This window comes from Staurois parvus, unplaced genomic scaffold (genome assembly GCF_062004578.1).
Source record: "Staurois parvus isolate SC_StPar_1 unplaced genomic scaffold, SC_StPar_1.0 ptg000017l, whole genome shotgun sequence".
Lineage (NCBI taxonomy): Eukaryota > Metazoa > Chordata > Amphibia > Anura > Ranidae > Staurois > Staurois parvus.
Window position 1 is genome coordinate 15321761 of NW_028317813.1, and position 20710 is coordinate 15342470.

The window sequence follows — 20710 nt, forward strand, 5'->3', positions numbered from 1 at the left end:
GGAGGGCAAGTTCCTAGGGATTCTTAGGAGCAGAGCACAAAGAATGATGGGAAATGTCTTTAATAATGTTTAAGGCTAAAGCTACCTTGGGTAGAAAGGAGGGTCTTGGACATAAGACCACTATATACTTGGAAAATATTAGGAAGGGTTCATTACAAGAGAGACACAAACTCTGAACCAAGTATGGCAGATGTGATAGTCACTAAGAAGGCCACTTTGCACTTTTCTGCAGGCCACAGAAAACCATTTTGAGATACCAAGACAGCACAGGCTGCTGCAATGGGGGTCTGATCCAAAAGACACCTTAAAAGAAGGTTTTAACAAGTGAAAGTGAAGCAAAAAGATTTTTGGAATAGGATGGACAAGGCTGAAACCTGTCCTTTAGGAGTACCTAGAGCCAAGTTCCCACTGCAGGAAAGCCAGAAGTTGAGGTATCAAGTTGTCTCTGAGGTTGAAATGCCTGTGTTCATATAAGGTGAAAAAGATCAATGTACATTAGTAGATTTTGATCGAAGTAGCTTTTCTGCCTTTGAGTAATGTGGGAATAACAGTCAGCCATACCCTTGTACTTCAAGACTTGACTTTCAATAGCAATTCCATTAAAGACAGTAACTGAGAAGCAAAGTGCAGCAGGGGGCCCTTGAGATAGCAGGTCTGGCCTGTTTGGAGCAGTTGAAGAGGAATCCACACTGGAGAGAGGGCATATATTAACCTGAACAGAGTCCATGTAATTACAGTCAGGTCCATAAATATTGGGACATCGACACAATTCTAACATTTTTGGCTCTATACACCACCACAATGGATTTGAAATAAAACAAACAATATGTACTTTAACTGCAGACTGTCAGCTTTAATTTGAGGGTATTTACATCCAAATCAGGTGAACGGTGTAGGAATTACAACAGTTTGCATATGTGCCTCCCACTTGTTAAGGGACCAAAAGTAATGGGACAGAATAATAATCAAATCAAACTTTCACTTTTTAATACTTGGTTGCAAATTCTTTGCAGTCAATTACAGCCTGATGTCTGGAACGCATAAACATCATCAGACGCTGGGTTTCATCCCTGGTGATGCTCTGCCAGGCCTCTACTGCAACTGTCTTCAGTTCCTGCTTGTTCTTGGGGCATTTTCCCTTCAGTTTTGTCTTCAGCAAGTGAAATGCATGCTCAATCGGATTCAGGTCAGGTGATTGACTTGACCATTGCATAACATTCCACTTCTTTCCCTTAAAAAACTCTTTGGTTGCTTTTGCAGTATGTTTTGGGTCATTGTCCATCTGCACTGTGAAGCGGCGTCCAATGAGTTTTGAAGCATTTGGCTGAATATGAGCAGATAATATTGCCCCAAACACTTCAGAATCCATCCTGCTGCTTTTGTCAGCAGTCACATCATCAATAAATACAAGAGAACCAGTTCCATTGGCAGCCATACATGCCCACGCCATGACACTACCACCACCATGCTTCACTGATGAGGTGGTATGCTTAGGATCATGAGCAGTTCCTTTCCTTCTCCACACTCTTCTCTTCCCATCACTCTGGTACAAGTTGATCCTGGTCTCATCTGTCCATAGGATGTTGTTCCAGAACTGTGAAGGCTTTTTTAGATGTCGTTTGGCAAACTCTAATCTGGCCTTCCTGTTTTTGAGGCTCACCAATGGTTTACATCTTGTGGTGAACCCTCTGTATTCACTCTGGTGAAGTCTTCTCTCGATTGTTGACTTTGACACACATACACCTACCTCCTGGAGAGTGTTCTTGATCTGGCCAACTGTTGTGAAGGGTGTTTTCTTCACCAGGGAAAGAATTCTTCGGTCATCCACCACAGTTGTTTTCCGTGGTCTTCCGGGTCTTTTTGTGTTGCTGAGCTCACCGATGCGTTCCTTCTTTTTAAGAATGTTCCAAACAGTTGTTTTGGCCACGCCTAATGTTTTTGCTCTCTCTCTGATGGGTTTGTTTTGTTTTTTCAACCTAATGATGGCTTGCTTCACTGATAGTGACAGCTCTTTGGATCTCATCTTCAGAGTTGACAGCAACAGATTCCAAATGCAAATAGCACACTTGAAATGAACTCTGGACCTTTTATCTGCTCATTGTAATTGTGATAATGAGGGAATAACACACACCTGGCCATGGAACAGCTGAGAAGCCAATTGTCCCATTACTTTTGGTCCCTTAACAAATGGGAGGCACATATGCAAACTGTTGTAATTCCTACACCGTTCACCTGATTTGGATGCAAATACCCTCAAATTAAAGCTAATAGTCTGCAGTTAAAGCACACCTTGTTCATTTCATTTCAAATCCATTGTGGTGGTGTATAGAGCCAAAAATGTTAGAATTGTGTCGATGTCCCAATATTTATGGACCTGACTGTATCATAGCATATGATGCCGGTGCTAGAGAATCCTTGGTCCTTGCCACAAAGGTAAACTTGTTGTTGAACCTGGAGACCAGGATGTCCACATCTGGAGTCCCCATTTCCGATATAGAAGATTGAAGAGGTCGGGATGAAGGGACCGGCCATTTCCCGTTTTTCAGGCAGTGACTACTGAGGAAATCTGTCTTCAAATTGTTCATTCCCACTTTCTTTTCTTGGTAAATGGTAATGGATTTTTTTCATTATCAAAGGAATGCTGGCCCGACATAGTAAAAAAAAGGAAAAAACTAAACTTTAGCTGCATATTTCTTGCTACTGCCATAATCTACCACCAAGGAACAACCTGAAATAAATTATCTGGCTTATTTGTTGTTTCTACCTGTAGTAAGACCCAGATTTTGTAATCCAAGTTACAGTGAGGAACAGAAGTATTTGAAAACCCTGCGATTTTGCAAGTTCTCCCACTTAGAAATCATGGAGGGGTCTGAAATTCACATTGTAGGTGCATTCCCACTCTAAGAGACAGAATTAAAAAAAAAATTCAGGAAATCACATTGTATGGTTTTTAAAGAATTTATTTGTCTTGCACTGCTGAACATAAGTATTTGAACAGCTAAGAAACAGCAAGAATTCTGGCTCTCATAGACCTGTTACTGTGCCTTTAAAAAGTCCAAATACTTCTGTTCCTCACTGTATATATTCTTCTTAAACATAATGGTTGTACCAAAGCAGATAGCTCTGTGTTCTGAACCATAACAAATAATTGGAGTCTCTAGTGTTGTTTCCTACAATGTGCAACTTGAAGACAAGTAACAGCATTATGGTGCAAACTATGTTTATTACACCTTCTATTTTATTACAAAAAGTAGTAACAAACAGTACAATATAGGAGTTTAAATAAATGAAATGGTGTAGTCTTTTCACAAGGAAAATGTATACAGAGATGAGACTGGAAAACAGGAATATAGAGGCTGCAGAGGCTTCCGAAGTCACTGATACAGTATATGTACAGCTATGTATACACATTACCTTACCGGTTTCAATGGACATAACTGCTTTTCATATGTTTGGTGATCTACAAGTGGCTCTCACATACCCCTGATGTTGCTCACAGCTGCTTCTCTGCAGGTGACCAGTATATACCTATGTGAACAACTGGTACATTATACTATCCTCTGAAAACAACCAGACATTATCTAATGTACTTTAACATTATGAGACAACAGTTTCTGTTTGACATCATTTTCACACTGAATGTGATCCATGACCATCTATTTCATTGTGGCTCAAAACAACTTGGACTGCTCTGCTCTTGGCAAATCACAGATGTAATTTATGCTATGGTGTCATCTTATAGGCAAAACATAATGATGGTGTCCTGGATTATCATAGAGACAGAATAATGGTGTTTAAAACATTCCACAATTTCTTCTACTATCCCATGACACTACTGATCCCCAGCAGTCTCTTGTTGCACCCCACCTTAGCCTCTATTTGAATAGAGCATTGTGCTTGATTTCACGGTACCTGACTGCTATTAAAGGGAAACTACAGTGTATTTTCAGTAAGAGCACATTTTATGTCATTGTTATTTTTACATAAACATAATTATGCAAGTTTCACATTTTTACTTACTTGCATATTTTAGGTATGGTATTTCATACAAACACAAGAACATGCTCCCTCTAGTGGTCACCCGTATGTACTGTTTTGATAGAGTGGAAAACTGTTAAAATCCCCATTTTTTTTTTTTTAACTATCGTCTGTGTCCCCGTTGGAAAGATTCATCACCTTCATTTATCCTGGTGGCAAATGTTACATGGACAGAAAGCAATAGAAAATTAAAAGGGTTCATTCGCACTGTACTTGCAGCAAGCTGCATGGCAGCCTACACTAGTGAATAAAAGTGCATTGACCGTACATATTCACTTGCACAGCTGAGTTTAACAGGTACGCAAGCGCACAGTTCCTCCTGATGCAGAACCTGTACAGTCAGGTCCATGCACCCATCCCTGTGTGTCTGGCAAACTCAGCGGCTGTACAGGTGAGTCCCTACAGCCAATGCACTGCCATACACAAATATAGGCTTGCCTGCACGCAACTTGTCTCAAGTACAAAAATATAAACATACAGCCCCTAACATTCTACTGGGCTGACCACCCAATGAATGAGCCAATTCTTACAGCTGTCACCAGAGACTTCTAAGAGAGGATTTCACTACTTTTGGAGAAATTTTACTCCCCCTGTTATTTCTTAAAAAAAAAATTAAATTTAAATCTCCCCAAAGAGACACCATAACTGTAAAAGACTGACAGGGGTTTTAAGCAATTCATATGTTACTAATAAAAACTCAGTTAAATTCATTGAGCATCTTCTGTTTTCAAGCAGACCTAACCTACCCACTTGTGCAGAGAGTGGAATAATGAAGCACAGTCACTGTGCAGTACTAAGTAGGAAGGAGAGCCTGTATGTGTAATGAGAAAATATAGCTGCCTGTGTAAAAAAATAAAAAAAAGAAGAAAAAAAAGGTACACATAGAAACAAGGTTTTTTAACACATCCTCAGGCTAATCAGAATGACATACATATCTAAAAACACTGTAAAAAAAAAAAAAAAAAAAAAGACTATAGTTTCCCTTTAAATTTAGGTTTGCAACTTATCTATATACATTCCATGCAATTATTAGTTTACTAGACCAAGATGTTCAGCAGGTGGTGGGATATGTCTCCTTTAATAAAGCAAAATACACTAGTGGTCTTAATTCTTACAGCTCTGCATAATGCACTCCTAAATGGATTCACTTCAAGAAGACCCTGGCAGTCTAGATGACTTAACATTTCATTGTAGTCCTGAGTCCACCAGAAACATACATCTTCCTCTAAGTTGTCAGTTTATTTTAAATGAAAAGATTTGTTCTTTCAGGACTCCAAATCTTCTCCTACCATGATGTTATACAGACAGTAATATACTGTCATTTTGCACATGGCAATGTTAACCCTTCGTATTATTGCTTTATACTGTAAATGTACATAATGAAATGCTCTTCATAATGTACCACTGTCCAGTTTATCCAAGTGGGTCTGTCTATTTTATAGCTGCAACCCATTTACTTGGCTGAGTTTTATACCTGCAGCTGTTATTTAAGTGGCAGAGGTCTAAAAACTGATGGCAAATAAGATTCCAATGATCAGATGTCCTGCGGGCAGTCTGAAAAAGTTATCTCCTGGACAATTCTCACATATTATCCTAGAAAAACTACAATGCAACAAGTGAACAAGAAATAAAGTAAACAGAAAATGCCAAAACATGTCCCCAGGAAATCTAGCCCACAATGAATGCCTTCTGCTACTACTTATTTGAAGCTTTCTACAAGTCCAGTTCTAGGTCTTCAATTTCTTCCTCTAATGCTTTCCTCCTGGCCAGCTTGTCTAACTGCTCTTTGGATGGCTGTTTAATCTCTCCGCAGTCTATTTTTTGCTGTAGGTCCTCCACCTGTCGAAGCTTCTTACGGAGATTCTTGAGTTTCTTTGCCTTCTCAGCTGCTGGGTTCTCGTTAGCCGTTTTGTCCTTTGCTTCTGTGGTTTCTGAAATGTTAACCTTCTCTAGTTCCTGCCTGGCCTCATCCACTGCCTCCCGCTCGCCTTTTTCTTGTTTTCTTTTCTCCTTGCGCTTCAGATTCCGTTTGGCTGCCTTAGAAAGGGTGGTTTCTGTTTCTGGTTTTGTGGACTGCTGCAGCTTATTAGCAGGGGGCTCTGTATGGCTCAGGCCTGGTGGAAGTGAAGGCTTGCTTTTGAAAAACTTGACATACTTGTTTTCATAACTGTAAAAGAAGACATTAAAATATTTTGATTAAATGCAGTACAAACAAAAACTTTACAAAAAAGACCTGTATACAAATTTTTCTGTGGAGATTTTTTAATATACTTTCATCAGCTTAGCCACACCAATACTGGGCACTTTCACCCCCTTCCTGCCCAGGCTAATTTTCAGCTCTCAGCGCTGTCACACTTCGCATGACAACACTGAACCCAAACTACATTCTTACCATTTTGTTCACACAAATAGAGCTTTCTTTTGGTAGTATTTAATCACCACTTGGTTTTTTAGTTCTTGCTAAAAAAAAACAAAGACCAAAAATTTAAAGAAAAAAAAAAAACCTGCATTTTTCTTCGTTTCCATTATAAAATTTTCTAAATAACTAATCTTTCTCCATAAATTTAGGTCAAAATATATTCTGCTACCTTTTTGTGGTAAAAATAACTCATTGCTAGCAGCTATAGCTGCTAAAAATAGTCTCATGAAAAAGTGCAACAAAATCAGTATATATTATTTGGTATGTGTGAAGGTTAAAGAGTTCACAAACTGTGGTATATATATCTGAAAATCGATCAACCCTGATGTACTGATGGCCAATTTATTTATTTACTTCAGGTACTTATATAGCGCCATCAATTTACGCAGCGCTTTTCATTCACATCAGTCCCTAACCCTCAAGGGGAGTACAATCTAAGGTCCCTAACTTACATTCATATATACATACATATACTAGGGTTAATTTAGATAGGAGCCAATTAACCTACCAGCATGTCTTTGGAGTGTGGGAGGAAACCGGAGAACCCGGAGGAAACCCACGCAGGCACAGGGAGAATATGCAAACTCCAGGAGGTGATGCTGTAGCTGGGATTTGAACCAACGACCCTAGTACTGCAAGCCAATCTCATTTCTTAAGGCCTGAAAACAACCGGACAGTACAAATATTCCCCAAATTACCCCTTTTTGGGAAACAGAAAATAGTGGAATGTAATCACATGGCAAGATTTTTGAAGTTGTAATCTTTTTGTCAAAATATTTTGGAAAATTAATTTAAAAAACTTTTTTTTTTTAAATTTGTTTTTTACATACTGTCACTAGTTCAGAACAGCGTTGTCATATAACTGGTGTGGCAGTGACCAGGGGCAGTGACCAGGGACACTGACTGGTGAGAGTATGTAAAAAATATATATATATATTTTACAACTTTTTTCTTTCTTTTTTTTTTTTTTTTTACATGCTGTGACCAGAGCAATACACATTATGATTGCTTGTAACAGTGAATTTCACTGTTGTAAACAATCATTTTTACCGAGTGAAATCAATTCATGGAGTGTGATTTGTTGTGCTTAGCTGTGATTGGCCACACCTAAGCACAAGGTATGGATGGACTGTGATTGGCCCTGCCTGTACCATGTGATCACTGGGACCATTCACAATGAGCAACACAATAGCACACAATGTATAGCATGAATGAAAACCATCAATTGTGTACAGCTGTCATGCGATTTGCTGGTATTGGCAACAGCAATCACATGGTACCAGCAGCGGGCCGATACAGTGATCTGTCATCGGCTGTGTCTGGTGGACACAGCAGGTGACAGCTTGCACCACAGCGCAGACTGTGGGCGAGCATGAGGCGTGTTCTGGGGAGGACGTCCTAGGATGTCCACCCAGAACGAGAGAGCTCCCGCTTGGCTGTCATTTGTCTATAGGCTGGGCGGGAATTAGTTAAAACGAACTGAATGAGCAAAGTGACAGTGTCTCTTTAAAATCTTGTGTTCACACAGAACTGCTGTGGGTTTAAATGTAGCTAAGAAGGAAGTCAAAAGCACCGCTGAAGGAATCCAGATGCATCTTAAACTGCTCTGACATGCACTCCCTAAGAGACTAAAGCTCGCCATAGACAGTTCTAATCTCGGCCGGTTCAGCAGGGATTGCCCGAGATTCGAACCGCCTATGGGTAGGCTGATTGTACCCATTTCGATTGTTGCACTTTTTCATGAGACTATTGCCAGCAGCTATAGCTGCTAGCAATGATTATTGTGTTCTCCTGGCAGGGACGACTAAACCCTCCCCCCCCCCTCCCAATTCCCACAAGGAGAACACAATAGCTCCGTGGGAGGGAGATACTGACTGTGTTAATGGGGGAATCAAGCAATTTTCTTTCCTGCAACCACGGGCTAACAATCACATTGTCTATGGCCTGCCTAAGGCTACCTTACAGGGGATTTATCAAGCAGGTATGGTGGACCACTCTCAAGTAAAATAGCTTGAATGCTGCAGAGTACTCTATATACTTGTAAGCTTGGTTTACAACCAGTTAGTGCTGAAAGTAGAGGAATTGGCAGGGTGTGGCAACAGTCTGATTCTGCCATCAGAGTTCAAACCTGCCCAATTATTAGAGACATGAGACTAAGCGGTCTGATTTTCTGTTGTTGCAGAAGCATACCGTATATTCCATAGCTTCAGGACCAGCCTTTCTGAGCCTTTTTAATAAAGAGGAACCCTTGAAAACAATGTTTATGTCTTGGGGAACGCCTGCTAAATGATTACATCTCTAGCTCACAGCCCATATGCATGGTCGTACAGCGCTATATAACTTCGCAAATAATAATGGATCAAACACAGATGATAAACAATAAAAACAGTGACTGTGTGTTAATAAAGCCACTGGATGGTGGCTATGAAGTGAGGGAAGTGAAACAGTCCAATGGAGGAGTGCTCTTAAGATCCAGGATGATCCTCAGACGTCCAATATTAGGAACCGTCAGGTGACAGAAAATGTAAAGATTGCGCACTCACCAGATACGCAATCTTTCTGCGCATTTGTGTAAAATATCACTGGACCTCCTGTGTCATCATCCTGGTCTGGTCAAATCTGGTCAGCATATCCTTCTTTGCCTGGTACCCGGATAGATGCAGCTATTCCATGGATCTGGCTGGTTCCCACCAGAACTCAAATAAATAGAAAGGGCCACATAGTGTGATATCCTTAGGTATCTTTATTATAGGCACAGGATAGCAGGAAAACCAACATACAAAATAGTACTGACCAGATGCAAATCAAAGATGGCCGCCGGAACCCCTCGTGGCGCCGGCGGTGAGGCGTCCAATCTGCTGTAGCTTTGCTGACGCGTTTCGAGCGAAGGCTCGTACTCATATGGCTGCAGCTTACAGTGGTGGACGCAAATGACAATGTTTAAATACGTATTTAAACATTGTCATTTGCGTCCACCACTGTAAGCTGCACCCCTATGAGTACGAGCCTTCGCTCGAAACGCGTCAGCAAAGCTACAGCAGGTTGGACGCCTCACCGCCGGCGCCACGAGGGGTTCCGGCGGCCATCTTTGATTTGCATCTGGTCAGTACTATTTTGTATGTTGGTTTTCCTGCTATCCTGTGCCTATAATAAAGATACCTAAGGATATCACACTATGTGGCCCTTTCTATTTATTTGAGTTCTGGTGGGAACCAGCCAGATCCATGGAATAGCTGCATCTATCCGGGTACCAGGCAAAGAAGGATATGCTGACCAGATTTGACCAGACCAGGATGATGACACAGGAGGTCCAGTGATATTTTACACAAATGCGCAGAAAGATTGCGTATCTGGTGAGTGCGCAATCTTTACATTTTCTATCACCTGACGGTTCCTAATATTGGACGTCTGAGGATCATCCTGGATCTTAAGAGCACTCCTCCATTGGACTGTTTCACTTCCCTCACTTCATAGCCACCATCCAGTGGCTTTATTAACACACAGTCACTGTTTTTATTGTTTATCATCTGTGTTTGATCCATTATTATTTGCTAAGTTATATAGCGCTGCACCCCCCCTTTTTTTTACATTCATGTCCTTGAAGGTTTGATACGGTGCCTTTTTGGTGTACAGCTGCTGCTCATTATTATATCTATTCAAGCGCTCACTTATTTTTGTTTTTCTTGATCATATGCATGGTCAGTCAGTTGCAAATACAATAATGCATAAAAGAATAAAGATTGTAGAGTATCTAGCATATTTGACACCGACTGCACAATCTCTTACAAATTTATAGAAGAGTTGGAATTTGATCCACTTTGGATGCATCAGAAGCAAGTTACTTAAACTTTATGCAGCAGTGGATAATAGAGGGAGAAGCTAGTATTTCCATATTGGCTGTGCAATGTCTGAAAGCTTTTATAGCTTTTAGACACTGGAGAACATCAATTGTGATCATGCCAGTACATGTGACATTCCACGTTTTACAAGGCTTTTCTGGTCTATAAACATATTTGGGTGTCAGGGTTACCATGAGATCACATGCAAGCGCTACAGGTCCTTCTGTGGGCAGTTCAAGTGGATCAAAATGTACAGGCTTTCAAACTTAAAGCAGAACTAAACTAAATATAAATTAAATATACTCACCTCCAGCTTCGAGCAATGCTGCAGTTACACCCCTCGCCGGCCGATGTCATCTTCTCATCGGGTGCCTGGTTTTCGGGCTCTTGACTGGCCGGTGAGGGATGATGTCATCCTGCATATGCGCACAGGAGTCAGTCATTCCAGCACAGTCGGGAGTGCATGCTGAGCTGCACATGTGCAGCTCCGTGTATATTCGATAAAAGACTGCGAACAGGCAGGTAAGTGTGTATTCTTGCAGAAGAGACATAGCATGTCTCTTCTACAGTAAACAGATGCCTGCTCGCAGTTAGGTTTAGTTCGGCTTTAAAACCTGGAGGAAAGTGAAAATCCATCTCCAGGTTCCTTAACGATTCCAATTCTGGGTAGGGGGACCACTGTTCCAGTGTGATACAAACCCCAATGTCCCCACCCCTGGGTCACGGTCCACAGCCAGAACCACCCCCCACCCTCGTCACAACGAGGTTTCAAACCAAGAAACTCTTATGAAACCAGATAAGAAATGGAAACACAAACTGTTTTTCTTTGTAAAAATGTCATAAGCAGAAATATGATCAGGGCTGTCCTTATGAAGACACTATGAAGCCCACAGCTAAACAATCTTTAGAACCATGAAATGTCAGAGCATTTGGGGAGTAGACATAGTTAACTCCATGTCAACGGGTAACTAAAACCTTTGTGACCACACCAAATTTTGCAGTTTTTGTGTGTCAGTTAATTTAATATTGATTAACCACTTAGACCACAAAGATATTCAGACAACTTTTATAGGACGTGAGGTTTTAGGTGGATGACGATCTTAAAAATACACGGAAATCAGAACTAAAAACAATGTTAAAAAAAATTCACATTCATCCTAAGTTTGATGCATTTTATTTTAATAACCAATACCATACTAAATATGTTCCCTAAAATATATACTATATATATATAATTTTTTTCCTAATTCAGGTTTCAAAGACTCCAAATACTGTATGTTTAGGTTTTGATACAGATAATAAAAGTGGCTTTATCATATAATCAATAGCTTCAACGCACTAAAAATTTCAATTGCATCACGTCATCGATAATAAAAAAAAATACATCAGAATAATCCATGAACATTATAGTGTAAAAGTAGCTATTTCTTATAAATTACTGGATTATAGATATACTCCACAAGGGTGGTTTAACTGATGTATGGGCTTTAACCACTTCAAGTCTGGACACTTTCCCCCCTTCCAGTCCAGGCCAGTTTGTAGCTTTCAGCTCTCTCACACTTTGAATGCCAATTACTCAGGCATGCAACATTGTATCCAAATTTTTTCATCTGAGACAAATGGAGCTTTCTTTTGGTGGTATTTAATCACCACTAGGTTTTCTACTTTTTTGCTATATAGATGAAAAAAAGACCAAAAATATTGAAAAAAAATGTGTTTTTATTATAAAATAATCTTTCTTCGTAAATCTAGGACAAAATGTATTCTGCTAACTTTTTTGGTAAAAATAAATAACCCAAATCAGTATATATAAAAAAAAAAGATTATAATGTAAAAACATTTATTTTTTTTACATTTTTATTTATGTATTTATTTTTTTACATACCATAACCCTAGCAGTACAGTGTCAAGGATCTCTATCGCCATTTTGAAAATGTGCTCTATGGGTGTTGGTGGTGTAATAATTGTACTGGGATCCTAGATCCACCTTTTTTTTTTTGGATACCAAGCAATCTTTATAGACAATATATGGCTGGTGTCCCAAATCCAATAACTAAATGGAAATGTGTTGCTAGTGATGCTATATCTATTTTTGAAATCCATTGGGTTGTAGGATGTTGCTATTTGAGTAGTCCTCTACAAGTGTTGCTGATTTTGAGCCCCTGCCCATGGGCCCTGCAGGCGCATGTTGTTGGACACACATCGTCACACATGTAAACACAAGTTTTTGTACAAACGAGATTCAAGGCCCTGAGGAAGCGTTATTTTCCGCAAAACGCTTCGGCCAATTAAGACTAGGATCTTTTGAACAGTTATATGGTTATATTCCAAGCGACATTATTCATTTTATTAGATTTTTATGATGTGTATTTGTGATACTAATAAACGTAAATAATAAAATATTGCTTTTATATATACTGATATCTGTTCTTGTTTTATACCTTGGGAGGCACATTTACAGTCCCAACTCTACGTGCTGTTGTCTCAGATAAATATTGAGGGATGGTACCTACAGAGGGAATATTAACCTTCCTAGCGGTAATCCAGAGTGTGGCTGGGGGTTAATTTACAGTACCAAAAGCAGTAACCCCGAGCCACACTCAGGATTACACTATAGTGCTTCTCCTGCGATCCCTCAATCCTTACCTTGTCCTGCGATCCCGCGATGTCCTCCTGCTGTGCCCTCCGGCCATGTCCTACGGCCAATGCTGGCATCCGTCTTCCGGGTTCCGTTCCCTGCAAGAGTCGGGACATAGGACGGCAGAATCGGCGGGAGATTCAAAACAGTAAAAATATGGCACACACACAATACATTGTAATCTGTAAGTATTACATTACTGTATCAAACCATTTCACCTAAATTTTGTCCCTAGTGCTTTGTCCAGTGCCCTGCCTGCACTTTTACTGTTCTTTCTGCCTGGAAACTTGAGAACGTCCATGGCATCCAAAAAGCGTCCCTTTAGGTCAAAAGCAGTTTTAGACCAGCAAGAACACAGTGATAGTGAATTAGAATCACTTGCAGAATTGAGCGATAGTGATTTGGCGGAAATTCGTCATCAGACAATGAAAACGATTCTGCGATTGAGCTCAGTGATGTGCAAACTTGGTGTTCTATTTCAAATTTCAGTTTATTTTGGTTTGATTACCTTATTGAATTAAATTTATTATTATATTATTATTTTTTATGATTTATTATATTATAATTTAAAATTTCATGTTTCAAACGATCATGTTTACTAGACTCTTGTTTGGACAGATTTAAGTGAGTTATTCCTAAGAATTACAGGCCTACAATATAAAACAACAAACTTCCATGCAAAACAAATGTACCGCTTTGACATTCAAAAATATTGATTAGTTAGACCACCATGGAGGTTAACCCTATACCTATCCTCCACATATGCTTTTTTATTTCATCCATAAAGACCGAGTCTACAGGTCTGCAACCCAGGCGAGTGCAAGGTAGAACATGTCAGAATAAGCTCGAGTGTGATTGACTGTGCGACTCCCCACCATATTGCTACACAATGGGCTTCCTGGGAATTAAATTGTCACACCTCATACTGGTCATCAGTTTAGAGGTAAACTGTGAACAATGGGCAGCTTAAAGTTAGCCTTGAATAATGAACTGGCACTCCCGGGGTGGGGTTCTGGAAGCGATCCAGTGATTGCACAGCCTTCAGATCGCTACCATCAGATAGCTGACTTATCAGATTTATACACACTCCCGGAGGATGCAGCCACTGGAAGTGTGTGTAAAACCCCCCAGCCAGTGGTGGCAGTATAAGGGTTAAAGGCTACAACAAGCTACATTTTGAATTAAAATAATGCTTACACAGGAACTTCTTCTTGAGGCACATAGCCATCCTTTACTTTCCGCTGTTTCCGCCATGTGCCATCTGGACGCTGAGTGGCTGCTATGTATTTCCCTACAAACAAAAAGCAACACAAGAACAAAATAGTAACTATATTTATCATAAACACATTTTTATTTGGCATGAGCGCACTCTTATCAATAGTCTTTCTTCTGTATACATAAACAATTCTAACAGATTTACATGCCTATAACAACTCTAGAGAGAATCAACCCAAGCCCAACGTGCATATATTAAACTAAAATACAGAACAAGTAACTGGTTAAAGTGTTTAATGTCTCATTACCTACCATACAAATAAACAGAAAGAAAAACATTTAACAGTCATCAATGCATAGTATGCTAGATAAGGGTAATAAAGTCAAGTAAAGAAGCAAGGTAAATGCAATCTTCAGTTTGGTCATCTCTACAAGCCTTCCATTGGCATGACAAGTGCTAGATTAACCAACTGACTTCCTTCACCAGGGAAAGTAAACTAAATGGGCTGGTATGGTATGAATGGTGCTGTGCACACAATCTTCAAACAGGCATGAGACAGTCAAAACTGCCAAATTCTAACATCACACTCTTTGGCATGCGATTTGGACTCCCACCGGGGCCTATTTCCCCCTTTCCATGCCCTTAGGTCCATTTTACACAATAATCAGCTGGTATAAGAGCATTTGCAGTGCTTTTGGCACGCTTTGACCAACATTGTTGAAACCCTTAAAGTGGTTGTAAAGGTTGAAGGTTTTTTAACTCACTGCATTCTATCCAAGGAGGTAAAAAAAAGAAAACCTTCTGCAAAAAGCTCCCCCCGCAGCCTGTCCTAAATACATACCTAAGCCCATTCTCGATCCAGCAATGTGTGCAGGAGGCGATGATCTCCCATCTCTCTCGCTCCTCATTGGCTCAGATACAGCAGGAGCCCAGAGTGCCAGTGAGGGACCCCAGAAGAGGAGGATCGGGGCTGCTCTGTGCAAAATCATTACACAGAGCAGGTAACTAGAACTTTTTTTTTTTAAATCACAAACGTTTAATATCACTTTAACCCAGGGTTCACCCTTATGTGGATTTCAGTTACTAAATTTTAACAATTTAGAAACCACCACCCTGCATTTTATTTTAATTAGGTATAGCTCACTTTATGTGGGGTCCAACACTGGGGCTGGGTACACATGGGCCGAATATCAGTTTAACAGAAACCCATCAACAATCAGTGTACAGATGTCTTTGTGACAGATACCGGTCTAATGACTGGCTTTTGTCAAAGGGACATGCTGGAAAACATTTCCCCTCTCAGCACACAAAGGCACAGAAGGAGAGATCTCCGCATCATGAGTGTTAGTACAGTAATCTGTCAGGTTTTTTTTTCAGGCCACTGGGTTGAATGGAAAAAAAAGGAACAGATTTCTCCATCCACATAAGCAAAGTGCATGAAGGAATCTAGCCCCCTGCCTGCTGCCCTTCCTTCCCCAGAACATTGCATACTGACAGAAGGACTCTTTGCTGTCAGAATACACTGATCAGGTGCTGCAGCCACTGTTCTAAAAAGGTTTTCCAACATTCCCGACCAACTTCTTTAGACAGCTTTTGAATCAGCTATGACACCTTATTAGAAACATTTAAAAAGGTAAGAAACACACACTTGTTCATTTTTAGGTACGCTGCATGATTGGGAACGCAGAGAAAACATATATTGGGGTTTCAAAACTGCAAAAGTGGAAATACCCTTTAAAGCACCATTCAGCTCCAGTTTAGGTAAGTAAAAAACATCTTAAAGTAACACAAAAGGATCAGTTTTAAAAAAAGCAAACAGACATGTGATACTTACCTGCTCTGTGCAATGGTTTTGTGCACAGCAGCCCCGATCCTCCTCTTTTTGGGTCCCCCGCTGGCACTCCTGACTCCTCCCCCCTGCTGAGTGTGTGCTGGCTCCCAAACCCTGGCTCCCGATGTTGTGTCTCAGCGAATGTGGAAAGAGACCCAGGAGGGCCGCTGCTCCCATGCACAGCACTGGATCAAGATGGGGCTCAGGTATTAGGGGGGCTGTGGGGGGAGCAGCACACAGGTTTTTTACGCTTATGCCTAGAATGCATAAAGGTAAAAAACCTTCAGCCTTTACAATGACGTTAAGGAAATTGCCAACTTTCAATTTAAACTCTTAACTGCCAATGATATTTAGAATATTTCATGGAGGTAAAGCAAGCTCATTTTTGTTTTGCTCAGCAGGCTTTCTGGCAAAGTGATCTGCTGACACTGGTACTGGTGCTGACTATTCACTTTTACCAGGCTTGGTATGTGCGTCCCCACCAGACACCATTCAGCCCTGAGCACTTCTGGGTTCAGAGCTGTCAGAATCTGGTGGCTCTGACCAGGAAAACAAGGAGATCAAACAATGTATGAGTTTGATCTTCTTGACCTTAGTGCAGAGAAGGCAAAGGGGTCCCTTAATAGACCCCTGAGGCCTCCATGCAGAGAACCTGTCATTCCATATATATTATGAAATAGGGGGCTTGTCAGCCCCCTTATGATAGCAATACATGGAAAACAATTAATACAGGCTTAAAAAAAATAATTAAAAAGGACTAATTTAAATTAAAAAACACAATAACAGCACTCCCTCTACCTATGAATGCAAATACAAACATAGGGCACACATACATGTGTAGACAATGATTATGCAACACATTAGTGTACCAGAGTGAGAGGAACATTTCTAAGGTCATATAGTTAACACTAAAGTGATGAGCTGTAAAGGCTCTTAAAACATCAGCTACAGACAATTTTGAGTATCCTGTTTTTCCCCATTTTGCAGGCACACACAATTTTATGGCTTGGCATTTTTAAATCAATCTTCCCTATATGATCACATCTTTTAACTGTTTTACACCCACTGCTGTAACTACTATGATGATGGCAGTAGCAACATGTAAACAAACTTACAGCTGCAACAGAAGTTGTGTGTTTTTTTTTTACTTATTTTTTTTTTTTAAACCATTAACGGCCTATATTTTAGCAGCAATATGCCAGCTATACAGCTATCATTTGTATGGCGCTTTGTTTGGGCTTTCAGTTTTACATCATTGCATAATTGATATCCATTTAGTCTTTGGGGGTTTAGGTAATCTTCAGGCCTAAGATGTGCATTTTAAAGTGGATTTAAACCTAAAAAAAAAAATGCTGGCAGTTAGATTTCTATATCAGCCGAAAATGAGACAACATTCCTCTCCCACGAATCTATCAACTGGTCTCCTCAATTCCCAGATGTTTACAGGATGTTCTTAAAAGAAGAGAGGATGCTACACTGTGGTAAATATGGCCCTGTCCTAACTTTAAAAGTAAGCTAATTTTAAAATTGATTTTTAAACTGGTACATTTTCTCAGTTTAAACATATATGTCTTCTATTTTCTATTGTGAATAAAATATGGATTTATGAGATTTGCAAATCATTGCATTGTTTTTATTTGGATTTCACACAGCATCCACACTTTTCCGGAGTTGGGGTGATACATACAAGTAGAATAAATATTGAACACATCACCATTATTCTCAGTAAATATATTTCTAAAGGTGCTATTGACATGAAATTTTCATCACGTTGGTAACAACCCAAACATACAAAGAAATCAAAACAAATAAGTTCAGAAATTAAGTTGTGCGTAATAAATGGGAAGACACCAGCTGAAATTATCATTAATTATAAAGCAATCATGCCCCTTGTCAGTGCAAATTACTATCAGCTGGTTCAGTCCCAAATGATGGCCTATAAAAAGGTGTCTCATTAACAAAGTGTCACACTAAACATCACATGATGGGTAAAAGCAAAGAGCCCTCTCAAGACCTTCACAACCTTATTGTTGTAAAATATACTGATGGCATTGGATACAGAAGGATTTCTAAACTTCTGAATGTTCCAATGAGCATTGTTGGGGCCATAATCCGCAAGTGGAAAGAACATAATTTCATCAGAAACCGGCCATGCCTAGGTGATCCTTGCAAGATTTCTGACAAAGGAGTGAAAATGATTATCAGAAGAGTTGTCCAAGAGCCAAGGACCACTTGTAGAGAGCTTAAGAAAGACCTGGAATTAGCAGGTAAAACTGTTTCAAAGAAAACAAGTAATACACTCAACTGGCATGGCCTGTATGCATGCTCACCATGCAAGACTCCATTGCTGAAGAAAAAGCATGTTAAAGCTTGTTTAAAGTTTGTTGCACAACATTTCGACAAGCCTGTGAAATACTGGGAGAATATAGTCTGGTCAGATGAGACCAATATTGAACTCTTTGGATGCCATAATACACAACATGTTTGGAGGTGAAAAGTCTGTTTACACTGTGGTAGCTTCTTCAAAAAGAGGCAGAGTTCCATAAAGCAGAACTCCATGTAATTTTTTTTTCCCATGCTTGTTTAGTGGAAAAGAAATACTTACCCTGACCTCCGATCCTCCAGAAACCGTGCTCCTCCACATCCAGCGGTGGACTGTTTTTGCCATCCCCATACTTAGAGCCGGTCTATGGGCGTGATGATGTCAGGAACAGTCCATTCACAAGACAACTAGCATGCAGGGGGAAGAAGTGGCAGGGACCGGTCTTGCACTCCGAGAACAGGCAGAGTATATAAACTGGTAAGTATAGACCTTCTCTCTTATGACCCCTAGACAAAACCAAGCAGATGGCCCATGCAGTGCGGGCACAGTTCCCCGGCATGGTCCAAAAAACGTTTTGTCTGAATTTGTGCTTTAAAATGCTAGTAGGAGCATTCAGAGTTTCAGCTTAAAGATTTTTAAAGACCATTTAATGGAATGAAAAATAAAAGGAGTACAAGAAAAGATATTACACAGACAACAGTGAAAATAAAAGGATTTAAAAATACCTAGCCCACCTGCTTATTAGTAGTGTAGAGCTCAGAAAACTAAGATTAAAGAGGAACTTTACCCTTTTTGAAAAACAAATTAAAAGTCAGCAGCTACAAATGCTATACCTGCAGACCTTTAAAATAAGTTACTTACTAGTCCCTAGAGTCCAGAGCTGTCTTTCCGCAGCCAATTCCTTCTTACCGCTGCAAGTCCCCGACTTTCTATAGGTTCATACTATTAATCTGAAACGGACTATGAGGTCTCTCCGATGCTCTCAAACTAAGAACTGTAAAAGCATCCTCGCTAGTGTACATCTTTTCTTTTTTTTAACATTTCTGGCAGTGCCAGTACTTTTCTGTTACTTACAATAATGTTGTACTGGCTTACATTAGTACTGGTGCTGGCTGGCAACCAGGGCACTGGTACTGGCTGGCAACCAGGACTCTGGCACTGGCTGGCAACCAGGACTCTGGCACTGGCTGGCAACCAGGACTCTGGCACTGGCTGGCAACCAGGACTCTGGCACTGGCTGGCAACCAGGACTCTGGCACTGGCTGGCAACCAGGACTCTGGCACTGGCTGGCAACCAGGACTCTGGCACTGGCTGGCAACCAGGACTCTGGCACTGGCTGGCAACCAGGACTCTGGCACTGGCTGGCAACCAGGACTCTGGCACTGGCTGGCAACCAGGACTCTGGCACTGGCTAGCAACCAGGACACTGGTACTGGCTAGCAATCAGGACTCTGGTACTGGCTAGCAACCAGGACACTGGTACTGGCTAGCAATCAGGACTCTGGTACTGGCTAGCAATTAGGACACTGGTGCTAGTACTATGGCAACAGAATAGTATTAGTATTTTTAATGGTACCAATACAATTCAAAACTATGCAATTTTAGAAAAAGCCATTTTTCAAGAAATTCATGAATCTCTCTTCACCCAGCGAGTTACCAAAAGTTACCATGTGTCACCACAAAAGACTGCTGCCAACTATATGTTCTAATTAACTCACTGACAAATGAATGTAGCTCACAGTAAACAAAAATACATTAATTCGTCACACCCATCTTAATTAAAATGTACCATTAAAATGCACAGGCTTTAAAACGTTTACACCCACAGATAGTAGCAAACTGAATACTTTTTTCATCACTTCCAAACCACAAATGTAAATGGGCTGTTACATGTAAAAAAAAAAAAACAGTAAAGGTAGAACAGGAAGCATTCAAAAGAAAACCGATTACAATCTATTGGCAAAAGCTAATTTACTATTTTTCACCATAATCATATTCTGAGGCAAGAAAAATTATGCATGTGTATGTATGTAATTAACTGGTTTTCTGTAGAAATTTGCCATGTCATCTGATTTTCATCTAAGCAAAAAAAACAAAAAACAAACACAATGGGGTTGATTTACTAAAACTGGAGAGTGCAAAATCTAGTGCAGCTCTGCACAGAAATCAATCAGCTCTTAGTTGTTTTTTGTCAAAGCTTAACCTCCCTAGCGGTCTGATTATGTCGGTATTTTTGTGCTCAAAGTGGTACATTGCTTTCAATGGAAATATGTTTTTTATTGTAGGCCTGTAATTCTTAGGAATAACTCACTGAAATCTGTCCAAACAAGAGTCTAGTAAAGATCCCGGGTATGATAAAATTTGAAACACAAAATCATAAATTCGAATATAAAAAATAATCATAA

General features: G+C 40.1%; 1 protein-coding gene across 1 annotated transcript in view; it reads right to left on the reverse strand.

The window, feature by feature from the left end:
- Positions 1-3203: 3203 nt before the first annotated feature.
- Positions 3204-20710, reverse strand: part of PYM1 (PYM1 exon junction complex associated factor) — a 36642-nt gene continuing 19135 nt past the window's right edge. Inside the window, exons 2-3 of the mRNA XM_089680300.1 lie at positions 14132-14225; positions 3204-6205 (exon numbers count right to left, since the gene is read on the reverse strand). Of these exons, the coding sequence (XP_089536426.1) occupies positions 5752-6205; positions 14132-14225 (548 nt within the window). The 3' untranslated portion in view covers positions 3204-5751. The remainder of the gene's footprint in view (positions 6206-14131; positions 14226-20710) is intronic.